Raw genomic sequence first — 22,581 nt, forward strand, 5'->3', positions numbered from 1 at the left:
ACCATTTGCTATATTACGAAATATAGATACATTTTCTGTGGTTATAAGATGTATTTGATGTATTTAAGCTATTGTATTCATGAATACAGTAGCAAAAATAGGCGTGAATCAAGGAAGTCCAGCTAATCAGTTGTTGTATTCGAGTGTATTCGACTGTATTCATGGAGTGAAACATGGAATTAATTACAGTTGGACAGATAATTGTATTCGACTGTATTCACGGCATGAAATAGGGGATTACACTGTTTTTAAAACGGAAAGTGAATCAATTAACATAATAGACTCCTAATATAACTCGACAAACTCAATTATAACACACAAATTTTATATTTTTCAGTTATAAAAAAGATTCTCAACCGCAAAATACCCCAAAAATATAGCTATCTTCAGAGAAATTATATAATACATCTGAATACATAAATTATATTAATTAAAAAAAAATATGAATACATTCATGGCATATAGCGAGACAATAAATACAATAAAATAGATAGAATACAGAGGGATACATTGAAATACAATGAGAAAAAAAGACACTGAATACAATAAAATACATGGAATACAACGAGATACATTGAATTATAATGAAAAAAAGATAGTGAATACAATGAAATACATAGAAATATAGCGAGATACATTGAAATGCTCTTAAAAAAAGGTAACAGGATCTTCAAATTGCTCAACCCCAAACTTCAGAAGACCTATTTTAGTCGACAATTTTCCGACGACCTATCGGATTCCGACCATGATTCCATAAGCAACGATGAGAGAAAGAAGAAGAAGAAAACGAGAAAGATCGCTGAAGAAGAAATTGCTAGCATCCGTAACGCATCTGATATCAGTAGTCAATTTCTGTTGTGAACCCTGCCTTTCCTGTCTAGAAGTGTCTTCTATATCTTGTTTATTCTCCACTTCTTCTGATATGACACTAGCCCCATGTGCTCCTGCTTTAGAGTCCTTGTCGCTAGAAACATCAGAAATCACAGCCTTGGAGTTTATCAAAATTGGAATTTTCCGAAAACAATCAAAATGTCGTTGCAGTCCTTGTAGGGTTGATTTTTAGGGTCGGAGGGTTTAATTTTGGATCCGGAAGTGAAAACGTACTGTAGGAATATGCCGTTACAGTCGTCGGATGCGAGAGCCAGAGTAATTTCTGAAGTGGGCTTTGCACAAATTCGGTGGAAGGAGGAGGAGATCGGAAATTTTAATGGGATGGGGGAAGAGAATGAGATGTATCAAAGTACAGAGAGAAAGAAAATAGTGTAACTGATTAGCGTATTTAGTGGCTTAGGGCTAGGAGGTAACTAAAATTAAATATTTTGCTATAAACTTTAAAAGGTATCTATAGAATATAATTTATTTTAAATGGTATTTATTTAAAATAAATAAAGTGTTAACTTTTACTATAGAATGTAAAAATTCCGAACAAGAAACACGTTCTATAATTCTGGCCCCTTAAATAATTCATGACGTCACGGATGATGATATCCGAGATGTTGACTCCCATACTTGAATTGACACCATTGACTTACTAAAAAGAAATTGAACTCTAGAAGATAACAAGGTACAATATCTAGCATATGTTGTCCTTTTTGTTTTTTCTTTTTCTTCTCTTACGCAATCTCCAACCTTGCCCCCATCCTCCGTAATGGGGGAAATATTTGGGGGAATTTAGCTCTAACCCTCACTCATTTTTTTCCCCAAAATAGGGATGAATAGTGTTCCCTCAAATATAAGGGTATGCTATTCATCTCCTCATTATTATTCATCACTTTTTTATAAGTTGTGGCGATTAACTAGCCAAATTAACATCAAAACCAAGAATTTCCGAATCGTAAGATTGTTCAATTCTTAAACTCCAAGATAATAGTTCAAAAATATAATGTAGGAGCAATATCTTTTTCACATTGTCGTAATAGAAAAAAGATATGTCCAATTTAAGGAGTACATGTTTTATGATAGACCAGATATATAACAGGATTTTAAAGATGATAATAATATAATAGTCCAGTAATTATTATTGATCGTGTTATAATCCATCCATTTGTTGCATTATAATCCACAAACTGTATGGTAGTCTAATTTTACCTCATTTCTTGATAAATACACCTTTATTCTATTTATGTCATAAATCTTACAACTCGGTATCTGGTTTTGATTTTCTTTTTTGGGTTTTTTTTACTTTAATCCGCACCAAATACTATTTATATTCGATAACTGAAAAAGTGTATAAAATTTATATAATTTTTGTATATAACATACAAAATGTATATATATATACATATAATATACAAAAATATACATTTTTTCGACTATGATTTTGAGAATGGTTATACAGTGTCATTTCCCCCTTTTTTTTTCCCTCTTTCTAATAGTTTGCCCTTTAAATGGATTTACACTTGGTCTATTTTGCTCCAACTTGCATACTCTCATTTGAATTTGACCGTTGACCTTAGTGCTTATTCTATGTCCACATGGTTCGTTTAAAGAGCCTTTGACTTGCACAATCTTCAACCTATAAATAACCAACACTACTTTTTTCCAAACAAACCAAAGCAAACTAAACACCTTTTTGTCACAAAATTTGACACATCATTTCTACCAAAATGAGCAGCTCAGATGAAGGTGGTAGCAGCACAAGTGCACACCAGAAAAAATACAGAGGAATTCGGCGTCGAAAATGGGGGAAATGGGTGTCGGAAATTCGAGTTCCAGGTAGCAGTGAACGCCTTTGGCTTGGCACTTATGCAACCCCAGAAGCTGCTGCTGTTGCACATGATATAGCCTATTATTGTCTCCGGGAATCGTCGTCGTTAGATAAATTAAACTTCCCATTTATGTTACCGGTTAATGTTGACCGTGGAATGTCGCCGAGGTCAGTGCAAAAGGTGGCCTCAGATGCTGGCATGGCCATTGATGCAAAGTTGGTTACAAGTTACCCTACTGTAAAAGGTGGTCAACAAGAAATGAATATTGGTCATGTTTGTCAAAGTGTAGATAATCATGGGCAAAGTGAAGCTCTCAGCATTTCCGTTGAAGATTATCTATATTGATATTTTAAGGAAATAAAGAACTCCTTGGTAAAAGCGCTTTACCTATTTTAATGGGAGTCCGAAACTTTTTTGATGATTTTTTGGATAAAAAATACTTTTTTACTACTTAAAAAAAAATTACATAAATGAGTAAAATGCAGTATTATACTGCGAATTACTTTAACGGAAATTTAGCCGTTAAAGTAAAACGCAGTACTATACGTATTTTTTTTTTTGTAATTCGCAGTACTATACTGTGTTTTACTTAAAATCTAGGCCCAACTATATTTTATTAAAGTTGTTTGCAGTACTATACTGCGTTTTAAGTAAAACGCAGTATAATATTGCGAACAACTTTAATAAAATAAACCCCCTTCTTCTTCCTTGGACCACAGAACCGACGAACCCCTTTTAAAAAATTCTGATTTTGCTGGTCCCCCCCCCCCCCCCCGCGTCAAACTTCAAAAATTTTTTTGGGCCCCACCCGTCACCTAAAGAGCAAGGAGTGTAGGTCCCACATACAAGACAAGCTTTGGATTCCTTCTTTCGGGTGCAAAAATTCGATTTCAATCAAATTCAAAAAACTTTAAATCGAGGTATTTCGATTTTGTTTATGTCGAAACTCGTATAGTACATGCATATTTGTATTGTTTAATGTGTTTTCATGTTAATTTGTGTTATGTTTGTGTTTAAATTTGTATCTTAATTATACCCGGATTGATTTATTAGCTTTGGTACAAAAAATTGTTAAAATTTGATAAATTATTTGTATTGTTAAAAAATTAATATTATGTTAGTTGTTCATATTTGTATTTTATGTTAGTTGTTTTTATATGTAATAGTGACCTTTTAGCGTAGTAAAATAAATAGCCTTTTAGCGTAGTAAAATAAATAGCTTTTTAGCGTAGTAAAATGTAGAGCCTTTTAGCGTAGTAAAATGTAGAGCCTTTTAGCGTAGAGTCCATGTAGTTTAAGTATGTAGTAACTGCAAACTCTATCCAATTACACTTTACAAAATTAATTATTTAATTTATAACAATAAACTTACAAAAGTAACAAATTAATATATATTGTAAAATTAACTCAAATATCGAGCCTAGAACCCATACATAATTATTCAGTCCAATTTTAAACATAATTAATTATTTAATCTATTAAGCTAACAAAATTCTAAAAATGTTGAAATTGACACGCATAATAATTAAGGATAACTAGGTGCTACCGGGCCTCAAAAATCGAGCTTGGAACCCATACATAATTATTCAGTCCAATTTTAAATATAATTAATTATTTAATTTATTAAGCTAACACAAACAATTCTAAAAATGTTGAAATTGACACGCATAATAATTAAGGATAACTCGGTGCTACCGGGCCTCAAATATCGAGCCTGGAACCCATACATAATTATTCAGTCCAATTTTAAATATAATTAATTATTTAATTTATTAAGCTAACACACAAAATTCTAAAAATGTTGAAATTGACACGCATAATAATTAAGGATAACTCGGTGCCACCGGGCCTCAAAAATTGAGCTTGGAACCCATACATAATTATTCAGTCCAATTTTAAACATAATTAATTATTTAATTTATTAAGCTAACACACAAAATTCTAAAAATGTTGAAATTGACACGCATAATAATTAAGGATAACTCGGTGCCACCGGGCCTCAAAAATCGAGTTTGGAACCCATACATAATTATTCAGTCCAATTTTAAACACAATTAATTATTTAATTTATTAAGCTAACACACAAAATTCTAAAAATGTTGAAATTGACATGCATAATAATTAAGGATAACTCGATGCCACCGGGCCTCAAAAATCGAGCTTAGAACCCATACATAATTATTCAGTCCAATTTTAAACCTAATTAATTATTTAATTTATTAAGCTAACACACACAATTCTAAAAATGTTGAAATTGACACGCATAATAATTAAGGATAACTCGGTGCTACCGGGCCTCAAATATCGAGCCTGGAACCCATACATAATTATTCAGTCCAATTTTAAACATAATTAATTATTTAATTTATTAAGCTAACACACACAATTAATTTTGTTTAGATTATAGTAGACGACATGGACTTTCCTCCGCCTGCACATCCCGGACCTGCCGAGGATCAGCTACTAGTGTTTCAGGGCAACCATAGGTCCTCCTTTGTATGGGAGGGACAACTATCGATGCAGCCTCTCCACCCCAGGAGACTTGACGATTTGTGGGAGTTCATCGGGGAGCATCCTTTCCATGCCCGCGTAGTCGCGCAGCTACAGGCTACAGGCTTCTATACGATTTTTGAGCTTGGACGGATGCAGCTTGATTGGTCTCTCATCACGGCCTTGGTAGAGCGGTGGCGACCGGAGACGCACACTTTTCAGGCGAGAGATGTCGCGAGGTTGGACCACGAGGCTCAGTATGCGGCGCCAGAGGACTACCATCGGGGTAGGGGTGTCCCACGAGGCAGGGGTAGGGCACGAGGGAGGGGTGCCCCATGAGGTAGGGGTGCCCCACGGGGTCGCGGGGGTCACGGGGGACGGCGAGGAGGTGGTCCCCAGCAAGGGGGAGTTGAGGCACTTGTCGACCCACCTGTTGAGGGACATGATGAGGACTTTGGAGTTGAGGCACTTAGAGATGATCAGCCGGGTTATATACCTCGGGAAGATGAGCCTTCCAGCAGCATGCCTTCGTACAGCCTTCAGCTATCTCTGCCAGCATTGCAGGTCACCCCGTCAGGAGCATTGTCGATCACGGGTACATTCGACGGGGATGTATACCAGTACTTTGCATGCCCATATACCGCAGCTGAGGATCGGCCCACCCGGGACGTAGATGGCGGGTGCAGGTTGAGTTATGCCTCATCCCCGGCGGTTGATGCGGATCTACCACATGCGTAGGTATGTTTGTATTACTTTAAAATTTCAATTTGTTTTCTTTTCCTTAATGAGATGCCATTAATTAATTTTTAACTTTCTTATGAAGGCTTTGTCCCAGCCCATCTTTGAGGCCACTACATGCTTTGATGAGGACACCACAGATGTATATATTCAGGAGGCCGACGAAACCACAGTGGGAAAATATTTTTTGACTTAACACGTACAATACAAATATACTTTGTCACATGCTAAGTTTAGTACTTGTTTTGTAGGTTGTTGACGACCCGACGGCCTATTCTTCCGATCCTGCCAGCTGTGGTGTCGATGTTGCTGCACATCCTCACATAAAGAGGCGGCTTGATGATGATGATCCAGATAGTGTACCAGGGCGACAGGGGATGCGACTCAGGCCAGCAGCAGCACTGAAGCACACAAGCTGCGGGACTCACTGATTTACTTAGGTTTTTAGTTTGTGTAAATAGTGCATTATGTAAATAATGATAACAATTATCTTTTAACAATATTTTTATTTTAATTGCGTTTGAACAGCAGTTTTACTTAAACAATACACAAGAGACACAAACATTGCAAACGTAACACAAAAACAAACAGTAGAACTAAAACCATCACTGCACAAAGGATAACTAAAACCAGTTTTTTCATATGGTTTTCATCTTTTTCAGAACGACAAGACAACTCCATAAAACGCAGTACTATACCACGCTTTATGTATTAAATTTTTCTGCAATAAACCAGCTTTTTCACATGGTTTTCATCTTTTTCAAAACGACAAGACAACTCCATAAAACGCAGTACTATACCACGCTTTATGTATTAAAATTTTCTGCAATAAACCAGCTTTTTTCACATGGTTTTCATCTTTTTCAGAACGACAAAACAACTCCATAAAACGCAGTACTATACCACGCTTTATGTATTTTGTCTCGCCTATAAATAACGGCATCATTGTAGTTATTTTGTGTGCTCAAAAATTAGTAAAAGCAAATATTTCATTAAAAGTAAGGTTTTTTTTTTACTAAAAGCAAATATTTCATTAAATGGCTCAACCTCTTCGTCCACCAAAGTGCAACTGTGGAAAAGAATGGTCGATGCAAAATTGTTTGGACGGTGGTGAAGTTGGACGTCGCTACTGGTGCTGTATGAACCAGTTATACAAAGTTCCCGGCGAACCTATTTGTGATTTTGAGGAATGGGTTGATGAACCATGTTATCAGGAATGTTACAGAGAACAACTGCAGTTTCTTCATAATATGTGTTTATGCCAACGGGAAACACAAAGAGAAAGCGAAAGAATTATTGTAGAAATGAGGGCGAAACTGAAGGAGGTGGGAGAAGAAAAATGGAAAGCACAATGGAATTGTGAAGCACAAAAGGAACGAAAAGAAAAATATAAACGGGAACTTGCGGAGGTGAAGGCGAAACTGAAAGAAGTAGAAGAAGAAAAAGAACGAATGGAAGAACGATTTAAGTGGTTGGAGAGGAGAATAAATGGCAAGCGGGACTAAACATTGGCATGTATGTGTTTAGTTTATTTTTCATATTTCATGTATTTTTATTATGTTGGCCTGTTATGTTTGTGTTTGTGCTGTAGTAATGTTTTATTTACATTTTCCTACAATTAAACAACTTTTTCTTCACTCATTCCAAATTGTGGAACATAATTTTATATATATTGCAACATACACAAGTACAAACACATATTACAAAAAATAATACCAAAATAAAAAACTAGGGGTATCCTTGATAGTTGGGTACATTCGACGAACTTGCACTAGGAGCCAGATTACCACCGCCACGCACACCACCTGAAGGACATTTACGACGGTCGTGTCATGTTTGCGAGCATATGCCACATTTACGCACATAAACGGTGTCACCAACATCCAATTGGTTCCGTATACGCGTTCTCTTTTGCACTTGCAGCTTGCGCAATAGTCCTTGTTACATACCATCTTAAAAGGTTCTGGCGGCCAATAATGCTCAGCACCTAATGGTTGCAACTTCCCACTATACGTGTCTACGTATGCAGCAACACTGTATTGCCTATCAATATAGTTTGTTGCCCCATATCCACCTTGTTGAAAGCACTTCAATGCATATGCGCACGACATGTGGTAGATGGTCCATTTCCCACATGAACATAACCTTCTATTTTCATTCACCATCTGTAGATTATTCCCACGGTGTCCGCGGATAACGGTCTTAACTTCAAAAATACCCCGTTCATGATCGTACTGAAGAAATGAATGTCACTGTGCTCGCCTCCTGGACCTTTCAAATCTTCTCATGGGTATTGGCATAAATTGAACACCCATGTCCATCAATGCTGATGCAGCTGCATGCCTTTCAACAAACCTCTCCGCACTCTGTTTGAATGTCATGCGGACCATGGCAGTGACAGGCAGTCCACGGGCAGACTTCAACAAGCCATTGAATGACTCCGACACGTTTGTAGTGAGGGCTCCCCATCGTCTTCCGCCATCAGCATGCAATGTCCACATGTGAAGCTCATGCCCCATCAACCAAGTATAGGCTCGTGGTTCTAACTGCCAGATCGCTTTCATGCGCCTCGTGAATTTGCACTATTGGTGCTCAGTTGCAGCCATCTACATTAAGTCATGCAATGCCTTGTCAGGATATTTCTTTTGGAAATTGGCCATCAGGTGACGCACACAGTAACGGTGGTATGCATATAGTTCCTGCCATTCAGGCAAGTGACATACAGAACTTAAAATACCACCATGCTGATCAGATATTAGACAAATACTTGAACGCTGTTTGACAATGTGCTGCTTCAAGTGGTTCAAAAAAAGCGTCCATGTCTCTTCACTTTCGTTGGCACATATGGCAAAAGCTAGTGGAAATATTTGCCTGTTGGCATCAACTGCAACTGCAATCAAAAGCTTAATATCATACTTTCCATAGACATGAGTACCGTCTATGGAAATAACAGGACGACAATGCAAAAAACCATCAATTGCTGGTTTAAATGACCAGAACACATAGTTGAAAATATATTCGGGTCTGTCCGGACTCCGCTCACGCCTCCATTCAACAAAAGTCCCGGGGTTAAAGTGTTGCAGTGCGGCCATGTACCTGGGCAGATTTGAAAAAGACTTATCCCAGTCGCCATAAATAAGTTCAAAGGCACGTTTGCGACCGAGATATGCCTTTCTTTTGGTTATAGTACAACCATACTCCTGGTGGACGGCTGTAATACACTCTTTAATCTTGAACCTAATGGACACTTCCAAATATGGAATCAAGACAAGAGAAATCAAGTCCACATCCAAGTTGAAGTGATTCTCATTGTATGTGTCCATTTCACATCTATGCTCGCTAATAAATTTACCCACTTTCCACAAACCTGATTTCTTCTTGGTGGCACGCAATATCCAGTGACAACCCATAAAGTCTCTACGGCATACAGCCTTGTATTTCTCTGTAGTTTACTCACTTACCGTCATCTCACGGCACTCTCTTATACTGTAGATTTTTACAGCCCTAATTAAGCGAGCTTTATCAGGGAAATACATGCCCTTTGTCAGAACAGCTGGTCTAGACTCATCCCACATCGCTGACCGAAATTCACCATCATCCCTTGTGAGGGCATCCACGTTCGACATGCTTGGCAAATTATCAAGGTAGGGAATATTCCGCTCATAAAATGGCACGTGGGACTCATACACTCTTGGTCTAGCAGGAGGTGGAGGAACATGCTCCCTCGTCAGCTCAGGTTCAACATTCACTTCCTCCTCATCATCACCCTCATCATGGAAGGGTGTGTCATCCCTAGACTCATTCGCATTGTTGTCATAATCACTATCATCTTCCTGACTCTTCGCATCTGCCAAATCACGAGTAAATACGTCGTCTATGGGCAACTGTGTGAGGTCAGGAGCTTCAAGAATCTCGTTTTCACTGCACAAAAATAACAAAATGATAATATACCCAACTAGATAAATACTTTAGATATAGCTATATCACTTTACTTACAAGTCGTACTGTCTTGACGTTTCATGATGGATATTTTCTTGTTGGTGATGACTCCCGGATGGACCACCGTGGTCCAATACTCTAGAACTACACATATTCCAACTAGGGGCGGGGTTATAACTTGTAAAATTCGTATCCGAACGGTACCCCCTATGAAAAATATGAGTGTTAATACAAATCCAATTAAAACATAAAATAAACATCGCTAAAGCACCCACGGAATTGAAGTTTACCAGTCGTCTTGTTGATTATATAAAGTCAAAAAATTATTTTGTGGCTGCTCATTCACCGGTGGTGATAAGTTTAAATCAAGGCAAGCTCTTTCATCAGCAATCTGTCCGGCGAAAACTGCTCCAGAATAACCACCCGATGACTGGGGGTTATCCCTACTATGCACGCTCTCATTATTGGGAACGTCTTCCACCTTGACGTACATTTCCAATAATTTTATTACAATAAATTCCCTGTATTCATCCGGAATCCGCAAAAAATCTCTAAGAGTTTCATCATCCTCGATGTTAAACTCAGAATAATAAGCAAACACCTGTGGAGTCACTGAATACGGAAATCTACCGGTTATTTTAAGGTTAACCGAACGCCACCTCTCATTCATTTTTTTACGTAACAACGATACCAATTTATCGTACTCCATAGTAAGCGGCAATTTAATATGACATTGTGGAGGTGAGCTATACCTCACAGAGTTATTCTCCAACACAACCTCACCCCCCCAATATAGTGAAACCCTTATTTTTGTCACTTCAGACATTGTAAAAAATGATTGATAAGAAGAAGAGAGAAGTATGAGCGTAAGTTTGAAGTAAAGTATTGAATGAATTTTCATAAAATTGAAACGCCTTTAAATAAGGCAAGTCCGACGTTGGGGTGTAGAATTTTTCTCTGTAAAACGCAGTACAATACTACGTTTTATGTATTGAATTATTGTTATGTCAGTTCATTATTGGTGGGGCCAAAAACCAGAGTAAAACGCAGTATAATAATACGTTTTAGTGTAAAACGCAGTATTATACTGCGTTTTACAAATTTTCTTAGTAAAACGCAGTATAGTACTGCGAATTACAAAAATTTTTTTTAAAGTAAAACGCAGTATAGTACTGCTTTTTACTTTAACGGCTAAATTTCCGTAAAAATAATTCGCAGTATAGTACTATGTTTTACTCATTTATGTAACTTTTTTTTAAGTAGTAGAAAAGTGTTTTTTGTCCAAAAAAATCATCAAAAGAGTTTCGGATCCATTTTAATGGGCTTGTTTGACACGAATTCAAATTGATCGAGCCAGTAAATTTTTGAATACCGTATACCTAAAGTAAAAGAATCAAAAATTTAAAAAGGGTATATCCTCTGTCACCCGAGGGGCACCTTTTTTTCTTGTACATATCTACACAAGTTTGGTTGGTTTTCAAGAATTTTGATGATCTTGAATAATGAAGATCAAGGTACTTAGTTTAAACATACCTTATAACAATGCCAATACTCAATTGGATAGCATAAGCGAATCCAAGATTTAAATTTTATGGGTTCAACTTTCAAAGTTTTTAGCATTGAACCAATTATAGTTTAAAGTTATGAGTTCATATCTACTATTTTTGCAATTTTAATGAATTTCATATATAAATTTACTATGTTCGCCCCCGTTGGATAGGATCATAGGAACAGCAGTCTTGTAAACTTACAAGAAACGTACAGTATTAAAACTAAATCAGTTATAACTGCAGGTCCTCTGATCTCTAGATTCACTTCATTTAAATAAAGGTATCACTGTGCTCTGCTTCATCTAACTCTAAAGATGAGTTAAAGAACTTAATGGGAACCAAGTTTATTCTTTTATTCAGCTCGAGAGTAGAAACGATCATCTTACAATGGTCTGCACAAAATCTTTACAAATAAACATTTTTGAACATAACCCACAGAAAATCAAAGTAATGACATGACACGTATCTTCATTCCAATCTCTGCAGATCTTGCATCACGATAGGGCCTCCGAGTCTCTGAGGAGAGGATGAGGCTGGTGATGGAGACGAGGATGGGGATGTCTCTCGAAGAGGCCTTGCCGTTCCAATAAATGAAGTTCTCCTAGCACCTTGATGTGCAAATAGCATCCGAAATGTCCATTGGAGGACGTTTGGTGCGAAGACCCTATAGAGAAGGAAAATATCGTACCAGCCTGGGTATTTCACATATGGATCTCCACGACATGCCCCCGCTACAATCAACTTTGCAAATTCCTCCACTGAACTTCCGGATGCACGAACCTTAAATCCAAAGTCATATACAAACATTGTAATGTGATGGAAATATCATCTTACCAGAATTACCAAAAAGGGTACTGATATATTAAAATAAACTAAAATAAAAGGGTACTGATATATTAAAATAAACTAAAATTGAAATCATCATAAATGACAAGGAAACTATATACTGTTAATATACATAGGAGTGTCCATTTTCGAATGTAATATATTCCAGAATTTAGGAACCGGAAAAAATCCCTATGTAATTAGCAGTTTTCTTGTAGCATACACTCTTAATCTGCAAAGAACTAACTCCCAAATATAAAATGGACAGTCCAAATGTAGATCATTCCAACAACCTTGTATCAACTACCAGTTATAGAAATTAAAACTAGTGAGGCGTTTAAGTTTATAATTTCTCCATAATCCATAATATCCTAAGTCACCGACCCCCACCACTAGTGGAAGGGTGACTCCATAATATCCTAAGTCACCCTGGGTGAGGTGCAGGGTAACAGCTGTTTTGAAATGCAAGTGCTGTTTATGCCTGAAAACATTTATGACCAGAAGCGGAGCTAACATTTCAACCTTATGGGTTCTTGATTTTAGAATGGCGACTACAACTTGTTAATGACTGGGTTCTACATTTAATATTTGTATGTATTTAATGAACTTCTTAATACAAAATACACGTTCAAAAAAAAAGCTACTGGGTTCGGCCAAACCCGTAGCTTGGCTTCTGCCACGCGCCCCTTGTCTATGATCTGTATTCTTTCCAGCTTGGAAAAGAAAAGCATGTGAACTTAACACATTGAAACAGGTAGAGACCGTGAATTCTGCTGCTTAAAGCATGGGTGTTTTATGCATAAAAAAGTTCAGACATGTCCTTTTTTTCTGCTTTGAAAAGGAAAGCATGGAAGTTTGCAAATAGTAGCAGTGTGTTGGAGCAGACAGAAAATTTCATTTCTACAAGAGAAGAAAATCTTACTTCCCTTTCTTCCTTCCACTGCATATCCGCACCTTCATCCATCATGAGTTTTCCCCTTGTTATTTCAGTCCCAATCCATCCGTGTGTCGCTATTGTGATCCCGACATCATCCTTCACCTCTAACTTTAGGGTCTCATAAAAGTTTATAACTGCGGCTTTAGCTGCCTATTCAAAACAAAAAGGAAATAAAGTAAGAAACTTAAAAGAAGCATACCATCAAAATGTGGAAAAAAATAAAGTTAATTTTTTGGAATAATATAGAATTCTCTAGAATGTCCTAGTTTAGTATCCTTGATATTTATCTAGTGGACATATCTAGATGTTCTAGAATGTTGTGGGAAGATATGACATATCTAGATATTCTAGAGTGTTGTTAGAAGATAAGGTTGCTAGAATTTTCTTTGTACATTATCTAGATTCATATCTAGAATCATCCATAGGCTAGTATAAATAGGGGGTATCTTGTTCATTTGTAAGCAAGCCAAAAATCAAGAAAGTCTTCTTTCCAAAACAAGTTCTCCTATCTAAAATCTATGTTCTCTTTTCAAGCTTCCTCTTCTTTAGTTGAATCCTCCAATCTTAGTTAACGATCTTGGGCTAGCAGAATGTCTCCAAATAATATTCTCCTTCTGCTATTCTTTACATGGTATCAGAGCCATAAGTCGGCTTCTGGATTTCAAGGTCGGGTTAGTGGTTGATTCAACTGGTTTCTCTAAATGGATTTGGGTGGTCGTGCTAATGGACTGGGGATTGAGTTATTGAACCAGTCCAACTTAAAGGTATGGAAGACTTGTATGGAGTCATACCTTGTTGGTGAGGATTTGTGGGAAGTTGTTAATGGGAGTAACACAAGTCCTCCTGTTGACGCATCGGAAAATAGCAATGCACGGAAGAAGTGGAAGCAGATTAATGCTAAGGCGGAGTTTATCCTAAAGAGGTCCATTTCTCCTAATTTATTTGATCATATTATAAGGTGTAAATCAGCTCATGAAATATGGAGGACCTTCGATCGGCTGTTCAACAAGAAGGATGAAACTCAACTACAGATTTTGGAGAATGAGTTAGCTAACACCACTCAAGGTAATCTCTCGATCGCCGAGTATTTTTTGAAGGTTAAAAATCTGTGTTCTGAAATATCTCTATTGAATCCGGACGAGGCTATCTCTGAAGCACGAATAAGAAGAATTATTATTCGTGGCTTAAAGCCAGAATATATTCCCTTTGTTACATCGATTCAAGGATGGGTTCAACAACCATCTTTGGAAGAATTTGAGAATTTGCTATCGTCACAAGAGCTATTAGCCAAACAGATGGCTGGTGTATCTATCAAAGAAGGGGAAGGAAATGCTCTTGTCGCCGATAAGAGGAAATTTAAGGGGAAATCAAGAGATAGCATGCACTTTCAATCCTCAAGTGGTTCGAGCTCGCCAGGAAAGAAGGGGGAGTCTTCCAGTAACGGTAAAAAACCTTTAAAATGTTACCGTTGTGGCAAAATCGGGCACATAAAAAGATACTGTCGAGCCAAAAAGGGCAATATAGCTCAAATCAAGAAAGTTGCTGAAGAAGAAGAAAAAGAAGAAGACTGGGGAAAGTGCTTCACAGCGGATACTCGAGCAATAAATGCCATGGCTTCCATAAACTTTGAAAGAGACTGGATCGTGGATTCAGGATGTGGGCACCATCTCACTGGAGATCAATCCAAATTCTCCACCTTTCGCGAATACAACGGACATGATGTCATTATTATAGTAGATAATACAGTCCATAATGTGGAGAAGGAAGGCACTGTTGTGATCAACGAGAAGCAAAAAGACACTATCACCCTCAACAGTGTCTTTCACGTTCCAGGTATGAAGAAAAATCTATTTTCAGTTGCAAATGCTGTAGATGCTGGAAACTATTTGCTATTTGGCCCACGTGATGTGAAGTTCCTCCGAAATATCAAGGTACTCAAGCCAGATATCGTTCACTCAGGTAAGAGAGTTAACGATTTATATGTATTATCTGCCTCTAATTCATATATTGAGAAGATGAGTAGCAATGACAATACATATATTTGGCATGCTAGACTTGGACATCTAAGCATGGATAAATTAAAAGCCATGGTAAAGTTGAATCTAGTAAAAGGTTTGCCTAACTTAAGAAATTTTGATGGAGGAGAGGTTTGTGAAGGATGTCAATATGGAAAGGCACATCGTCTTCCATTTGAAGATCCTTGTCAAGGTGCAATTCCCCACTAGAACTTATTCACAGTGACTTGATGGGCCAACGAGAACTCCTTCAGTTTCAGGCTACTCTTATATGCTAATTTTCATTGATGATTTTACTAGATTATCTTGGGTTTATTTTGTGAAGCACAAGTCAGAAGTTTTCAGTAAGTTTGTGGAGTTCAAAGAAACAGTTGAAGGTGAACTCAATTCCAGAATAAGGCGGCTGCGAACTGATAATGGCGGTGAGTTTACATAAGATGAGTTTCTTTCCTTTTGTCGCCAGCATGGCATTAAAAGAGAGCTGACATGCACTGATACGCCACAACAAAATGGAGTGGTTGAAAGGAAGATCCGACACTTAACTGAGACATGTAAGAGTTGGCTTCATGTCAAGAATTTACCTAGAGCCTTGTGGGCTGAAGGTATGAAATGTGCAGCGTACGTGATCAACAGGATGCCGCTTTCTCCAAATAATATGAAGTATCCCTATGAATTAATGTTTGGAGAAAAGCCTAGCATGAAACACCTCAGGGTTTTTGGCTCTATTTGTTATGTTCACATTCCGGATTCTCAAAGGAGCAAGTTAGATGCCAAGGCAAGTAAGTGCATCTTTGTCGGATATGATGAAAGGAAAAAGGGATGGAAGTTCATGGATCCTAAAACTCATCTCTTTGTTGTCTCAAGGGATGTCATATTCGACGAGGTGTCTTTGTATTATGGAGCTGCATTGGATGGAGCGAGTTCAAAAACCTTAAATAATGGAGATTCAAGCTTGCCCATTGCAGGTGCTTCTCTAGATAATACAACTGCCAAGGAGTTAAGTGAAAGGGGGAGTCCTAGACCTCAACAACATGAAACTCAACAAGAAAATGATTTAAGTGGTTCGGGAAGGCCAAAAAAAACTATTATCAAGCCAGCTCGCTTTAGAGATGAAAATTTTGTCAGTACATATTCCTGTTTCTTTGCAGGACCAATTGATGATGAAGAACCTTCCTCATTCGAAGAAGCTAAAGGAGTCAAAGAATGGGATCTTGCTATGGATGAAATGGAGGCTCTGATGAAAAATCAAACTTGGAGCCTTGTACCAAAGCCGAAGGATGTACAACCCATTTCTTGTAAATGGGTTTACAAAATCAAAAGAAGAGCCGATGGCAGCATAGATAGATATAAAGCAGGGCTAGTTGCTCGGGGATTTTCTCAAAAGTATGGTGAAGATTATGAAGAAACCTTCAGTCCGGTGGCTAAGATGATCTCTGTCCAAGTTGTGCTAGCCTTGGCAGCCTCTCATAATTGGAAGTTATGGCAACTTGACGTGAAGAATGCTTTCTTATATGGAGAGCTTGACAAAGATATTTATATGGAGCAACCACCCGGGTATGTCTCTAACTTACATCCTAATCATGTCTGCAAACTTAAGAAGGCCCTTTGTGGCCTCAAGCAAGCTCCACGAGCATGGTATAGAAAAATTGCTCAGTATCTACATTTCTGTGGCTATGATGCATCACAATCAGATTCTAGCTTATTTGTTAAAAAATAAGGAGACTTGCATATGGTTGTTCTTTTGTACGTGGATGATATGATAATAACAGGAAACAATGAAGATGAAGTTGCTAGGCTTCAAGATGAGCTTTCCATAAGATTTGACATCAAGAAGTTGGGGGAACTACACCATTTTCTTGGCTTAGAGGTGAAAAACATGAACAAAGGGATCTTTGTCACTCAAGAAGGATATGCCAAGAAACTTGTTGACAGGTTTGGATTGAAGCAAAGCAAAATATGTTCTACTCCTCTTGAGATAAGCACAAGGTTAAGACGGGACGAAGGCTCACTTCTTGCAGATCCCAAGCCTTTTCGAGCTCTTGTTGGAAGTCTCCTGTATTTGACTATTACAAGGCCGGACATTGTGTTCTCGGTGGGATATGTCAGCAGATTTATGCAAAGGCCAAGAAAGCCTCACTTAGAAGCTTTGGTGTTAGCTGGTTATACGGATGCTGATTTTGGTGGTGATTTGGATGACCGAAGATCAACATCGGGCTATATTTTCCTCTGTGGTGGAACAAGTGTTTCTTGGTGTAGCAAAAAGCAAGACTCAGTTTCCTTGTCAACCACGGAGGCAGAGTATAAAGCAGCTGTTCTCACTACTCAAGAATGTGTATGGCTACAAAGACTTGCTGAAGACTTGCATCTACCTATATCAAAGTCAACTGTGATCTATGGATAATCAAAGTGCCATCAAGCTTGCAAACAATCCGTTATTCCATGCAAGAACTAAACACATTGAGGTGGAACATCACTTTGTTCGGGAAAAGGTTCTTGATGGAACTAACAATACTTTGGAAAAGAGAAGTCAGGAGAATATCGCTGATATCTTCACCAAGTCACTTGCTAAAGCTTCGTTCGAGTTCTTCCGTGACAAGCTTGGAGTAGTTTCCAAAAAATCACTTTAAGGGGGAGTGTGAAAAAAATACTTAATTTTTTGGATTAATATAGAATTCTCTAGAATGTCCTAGTTTAGTATCCTTGATATTTATCTAGTGGACATATCTAAATGTTCTAGAATGTTGTGGGAAGATAAGACATATCTAGATATTCTAGAGTGTTGTTAGAAGATAAGGTTGCTAGAATTTTCTTTGCACATTATCTAAAATCATCCATAGGCTAGTATAAATAGGGGGTATCTTGTTCATTTGTAAGCAAGCCAAAAATCAAGAAAGCCTTCTTTCCAAAACAAGTTCTCCTATCTAAAATCTATCTTCTCTTTTCAAGCTTCCTCTTCTTTAGTTGAATCCTCCAATCTTAGTTAACGATCTTGGGCTAGCAGAAGATCTCCAAATAATATTCTTCTTCTGCTATTCTTTACACAAAATGCTTTCTTTGCTAAGGTGAATTATGAACACCGACTCTGTGGCCAAAGGGGCTACGGAGGAGTCTCAAGAATGTTGAAAATGCAGCTTTAAAGCTCTGTATATGAAGTTGAATTCTTACTGAATATAAGCTCATTCTTGGCAAGGGTAACCAGTTCTCCACTGACGCATTCACAATGACTCGGCCTCTGGTTTGCCGCAGGTAAGGAAGAGCTACGTAGGTAGGATACACATTTCCCCAGAAATTGATATCCTAAAAAGAAGGAAAAACTTCACACTTCAAAATTATAGTTGAATTCGGAGTTAATAGCAACATTTGAATGCGGTTTCATACAAATGAAAGAGAATTTCTAACATTAGTAACTGTGAATGATAAAAAAATTAGATACGCCAAATACCATCAAAATGGGGAACACATTTGTATCCGTGGCTTCTTCCAAGTAGAAAGTATGTCCCAAGCTTACTGTGTTCACAAGATGATCCACTGCAAATAATGGAACAACAACTAAATATCAGCTAACCTTTTCATGAGAACGCGCTATTCTATATGATTAAAACATGTCATATACAATATAACACTGTTTCTGTTCTCCCCAAGGACAATTGAAAAAATTTCTAACTCAAAGCAGATACAAAAGTATTCACTATTATAGAAACTGAAAACTTGAACATTTGAAACCACTATTAAAAAAAATGTTAGTAGTCAACAAAATCAGAGTCCATCTGTAGATAATATCTGCTTCTGATTATTTCTGCTTGAAGGAATGAAATGAAATAACCCCTAAATAGCATTTCTTTTAAGTTGACCAAGCCAACATAATTACCTAGTGATAATGCACAATGGAATAGAGACATAAAGAAACTCTGTCTGGATCAAGGATAGTTACAGGGAAAGGGGGTTCCATTGTCAAAAATTTCTTTGTTCATATCACTTAAGCGTCGGCATATGTACCTTGAGACCCCTACTCCATTCAAATCTTGTAATACATCAGAGATCAGCTTGCGCTAGGGAACCTCATCTAATAACATTATTAACAAAACAAGACAAATATATTACTTGGACTTACCGCGCCCATAAAAGTTTACAGTCTCAGTGATGAATCTCCTACAATCATCTTCTTTGACAACATCTGCAGCCGTTATCAGGACATTTTTTGCACCTAGTTGCCTAGCTTTCTCTCGGATTCCCCAGAGTCTATTTTCTCTCCTTGCAACCAAGACAAGATTTGTTCTCCTCTTTGCGTATTCATATGCAATTTGCTAACATCACAGAGCACAAGATCAAGAATCTAGTACTTTTTAAATATCGTTCATGCACCAAAAAAGCAATTCACAAAAGATTACCGAGAAGAAAAGTGTAAAATAGCTCTGCTTGCAGCTATAACAACCCGAGTAATGAACTACTTACATAAAAATAATTGTATCAACCTAGGTATCTTTTAGGTGAAGGACCAGTTTATCCTAAATGTCAGATTTTAAAGAAATACTCTTTCTTCTCGCATAAAAAGGACAAGGGCTTTAGCAAAAGCATTCAAACACAACCTATATGCAAACTGCAATATCGTCAAAGAAATCCTATTTCCAGTCAAGTGGCTTTCACCTTCTCTGGCGCGCCCTAGCCGAGCGATCTTTTACATAAGCCAATTTGAAGTTATTCTATAGACTAGGCGACAAGGTAAAAGTCATTGGGATAAGGTGGTTCAAGAGGTTTTTGTCCATAACTGTAAATGTGATTAGCTAAGGTTTTTTAACCAAAATTTTGTCTTTGTAATTATTGCAATGTGCATTAGACATATATAACCTACAAATAAGGTTTGTTTATGTCAGAGAAGTGAACTCTAAAATGACATTGGCTCTACAGTTTCTACTTTCTAGTAGTGTTAGATAGCATGCAGTTGTTTAAGTTGTTGAAGAAAGCATAGATGAGTCTGACTAGTTAAAGAAAAACGAAAAAGAAAGTGCTATCTCGATCTCGATCTGATCCCAAATGGAATATTAACATGTTCCTGCTTGAAAGATCACATATATAGAGTATCAGAATTCTGATCAGAAGGGGCCGGGGTTGAAGTTTTGAGTTACCTCGCCAATACCAGAAGAAGCACCAGTGATAATAACAACTTTATCCTCCATATCATCACCAAAGAAAGTGTTGTAAAGCCATTCACATGTGTTGATGAAAGTCAAAGCTGGCCATGCACATGCCAACATCACCAAACTTGCTGGTGGTACCACAAAATTCAGCACTGAATTCACCAATTCCATTAATTCCTTTTATAATCACCTCTTTTCCAATTAATTCCTTCAATTCACAAAAACTGAAGAAATATGAGAGGAGGAAAAGAGGGTTGATTTTTAGTGCAGTTTGGGGGTGGGTTATGGATAGGTCAAGATTTTTAGTAGTGTAGGAATTAGATAAACACTAAAGCTGATAGTGCATGCAAATGAGAGAGGGTATTGAACACGTGGTATGAGGTGCTGAGAGAGTTTGTGACGAATGGAGGACTTGTTTTTTCGGAACTACTTGCATGCCCATATCAGTTACTAATTTTCTTCCCTTGGAGTTTTTTTTTTTTTGTATTTACTAGTCGCTGGATACGTATTTCATTCTAACAAATACAAATATTTCCTCGGTAATAATTCTTTATATATCTTTTTACCATACTATATTGTTTTATTTATACTATTAAAATTGTTTGGATGATAAAATTCAATGCAACAAAGTATTATTCGAACAACTTACAACTCTAATATGTACCAAAGATTCAACTTGACAATTTTATTAATTTTTAATATTTCAACGATGATACACATATTACATTTCAATATGAGTAACATCATCAATTACGGTTGCAATTGCTTCACAAAAATTCAATCAATTTGTTATGATATTCAGTAGATCTTTGTCATTTTATTTTATACATCTGCAAATGATAGAAACTAGGAGTCCACCAAACAGTATAGAGAATCAGGTTCTCTATCAGTTTCCACAATATGCAGCAGTAAGTAAAGAACACATAATATTTACGAGCAAAACTCTCCTTTCACGAGATTAAAAACCACGCCTTATCCTAGTAGAGTTTTAACTTCACTAACTGAGCAAACATCAGATAATTACAACCTATTGCAATCTAGAAATTAAATTCTTAATCCCTCACCTCTTACAATAACTCTATTATTATAAGCCCTTTGTAATACCTCTATTACAAAGTTACACACTTTACTAACTCTAGTCAAACAACAAAAAGCAATAACTATTGTAGAGTTGACTTGCACGACTGTCACACCTCCTTTTTACCTACACCCGCAAGGGCATAAGGGAGTTTTTCCAATTAAAGGACAATCGAAACGGGATTTATTATTAAAGATTTAGAGTCGCCACTTGGGAGATTTATGGTGTCCCAAATCACCGGTTGAATCCCGAATCGAGGAAAAGATTGACTATGTATTACCGTCCGCGAACCAGAAATCTGAGTAAGGAATTCTGTTAACCCGGGAGAAGGTGTTAGGCATTCCCGAGTTCCGTGGTTCTAGCACGGTCGCTCAACTGTTATATTTGGCTTAAATTATCTGATTTTAACAATTATGAACCTATGTGCAAATTTTAACCTTAACCGCTTTTATTCATTTTTAAAGAAAATTGCAACGTCATTAAAACAAGTCTTGAACCACGTCACATAAATGCACCCGTGGTTTTTGGACATACTTTAACATCGTTGGGATTTGGATTTGGGTCACATAAATGCGCACCCGAGTTTAGGGAGGTAATGTTATTAAAATACGCGCCTAAAGAGACTAACGCGTTATTATTTTGGGGAAGGCCGTGAAATTCGTTAAATGGCCCGTCCCGAAATCTAAGTATTTTAATATATACAATTATCGAGGGCCCTGCAATTTATGTGTTTTGTTTAGCGAGGCTCATCCCGTTTTATTATTTTAAAGTGCAAACCTAGAGCAATCTATAGTTTTCTACTTAATTTGTCTCTAAAATAAAAGAAAGACCCTAATTAATTTGTTACTGGACTGATGCAAACTAAGTAATATTTTTGCACCAACATCCGACCATTGGGCTCCGATGTGAGCCCAACAGAGGGAATTTAAAACCAGATATACACCATAAAATCGGCCAAAACAGACCTTGGCCCAGGCCTAATGAGAAAGGAGCCAAAACTGGCCTGGGCCATGCATCAATTATCCCGAGGCCCAAACGTTTAGGGACTAGCCTGTTAAGCCCTGTCTTTTACACTAAATGGAATTTCAATTTAATTAAGAACACAAATATGATGAATCTACTACTAAAATTAACTAGCCAGCAAAATAAATTCAATGCAACATTAA

General features: G+C 37.3%; 2 protein-coding genes and 1 long non-coding RNA gene across 4 annotated transcripts; 2 read left to right on the top strand and 1 right to left on the bottom strand.

Annotated features, from left to right (window-relative positions):
- The first annotated feature begins 2,606 nt into the window (after positions 1-2,606).
- Positions 2,607-3,053, top strand: LOC104218510 (ethylene-responsive transcription factor ERF020-like). The gene has a single exon (XM_009769026.2). The coding sequence runs from the start codon at positions 2,607-2,609 to the stop codon at positions 3,051-3,053; it is 447 nt and encodes a 148-aa protein (XP_009767328.1).
- A 2,564-nt stretch (positions 3,054-5,617) lies between these two features.
- Positions 5,618-6,321, top strand: LOC138886874 (uncharacterized). The gene is made up of 3 exons (XR_011405807.1): positions 5,618-5,936; positions 6,022-6,108; positions 6,188-6,321. It is a non-coding gene; the product is annotated as an uncharacterized lncRNA (long non-coding RNA).
- Positions 6,322-11,757: 5,436 nt separating this feature from the next.
- LOC104243815 (11-beta-hydroxysteroid dehydrogenase B-like) lies at positions 11,758-20,621 on the bottom strand. 2 transcript variants are annotated; one of them, XM_009799075.2, is made up of 6 exons: positions 20,326-20,621; positions 19,314-19,506; positions 18,645-18,730; positions 18,368-18,499; positions 13,173-13,337; positions 11,758-12,205 (listed from the first exon to the last, which is right to left on the bottom strand). In XM_009799075.2, exons 1-6 carry the CDS (start codon positions 20,506-20,508, stop codon positions 11,894-11,896), a joined length of 1,071 nt encoding a protein of 356 aa, XP_009797377.1. In that variant the 5' UTR covers positions 20,509-20,621; the 3' UTR covers positions 11,758-11,893. The 2 variants fall into 2 exon arrangements, with proteins under 2 accessions (XP_009797377.1, XP_009797378.1); XM_009799076.2 differs by lacking the exon at positions 18,368-18,499.
- Positions 20,622-22,581: the final 1,960 nt, after the last annotated feature.

This window comes from Nicotiana sylvestris, chromosome 3 (genome assembly GCF_000393655.2).
Source record: "Nicotiana sylvestris chromosome 3, ASM39365v2, whole genome shotgun sequence".
NCBI classification, from domain to species: Eukaryota; Viridiplantae; Streptophyta; class Magnoliopsida; order Solanales; family Solanaceae; genus Nicotiana; species Nicotiana sylvestris.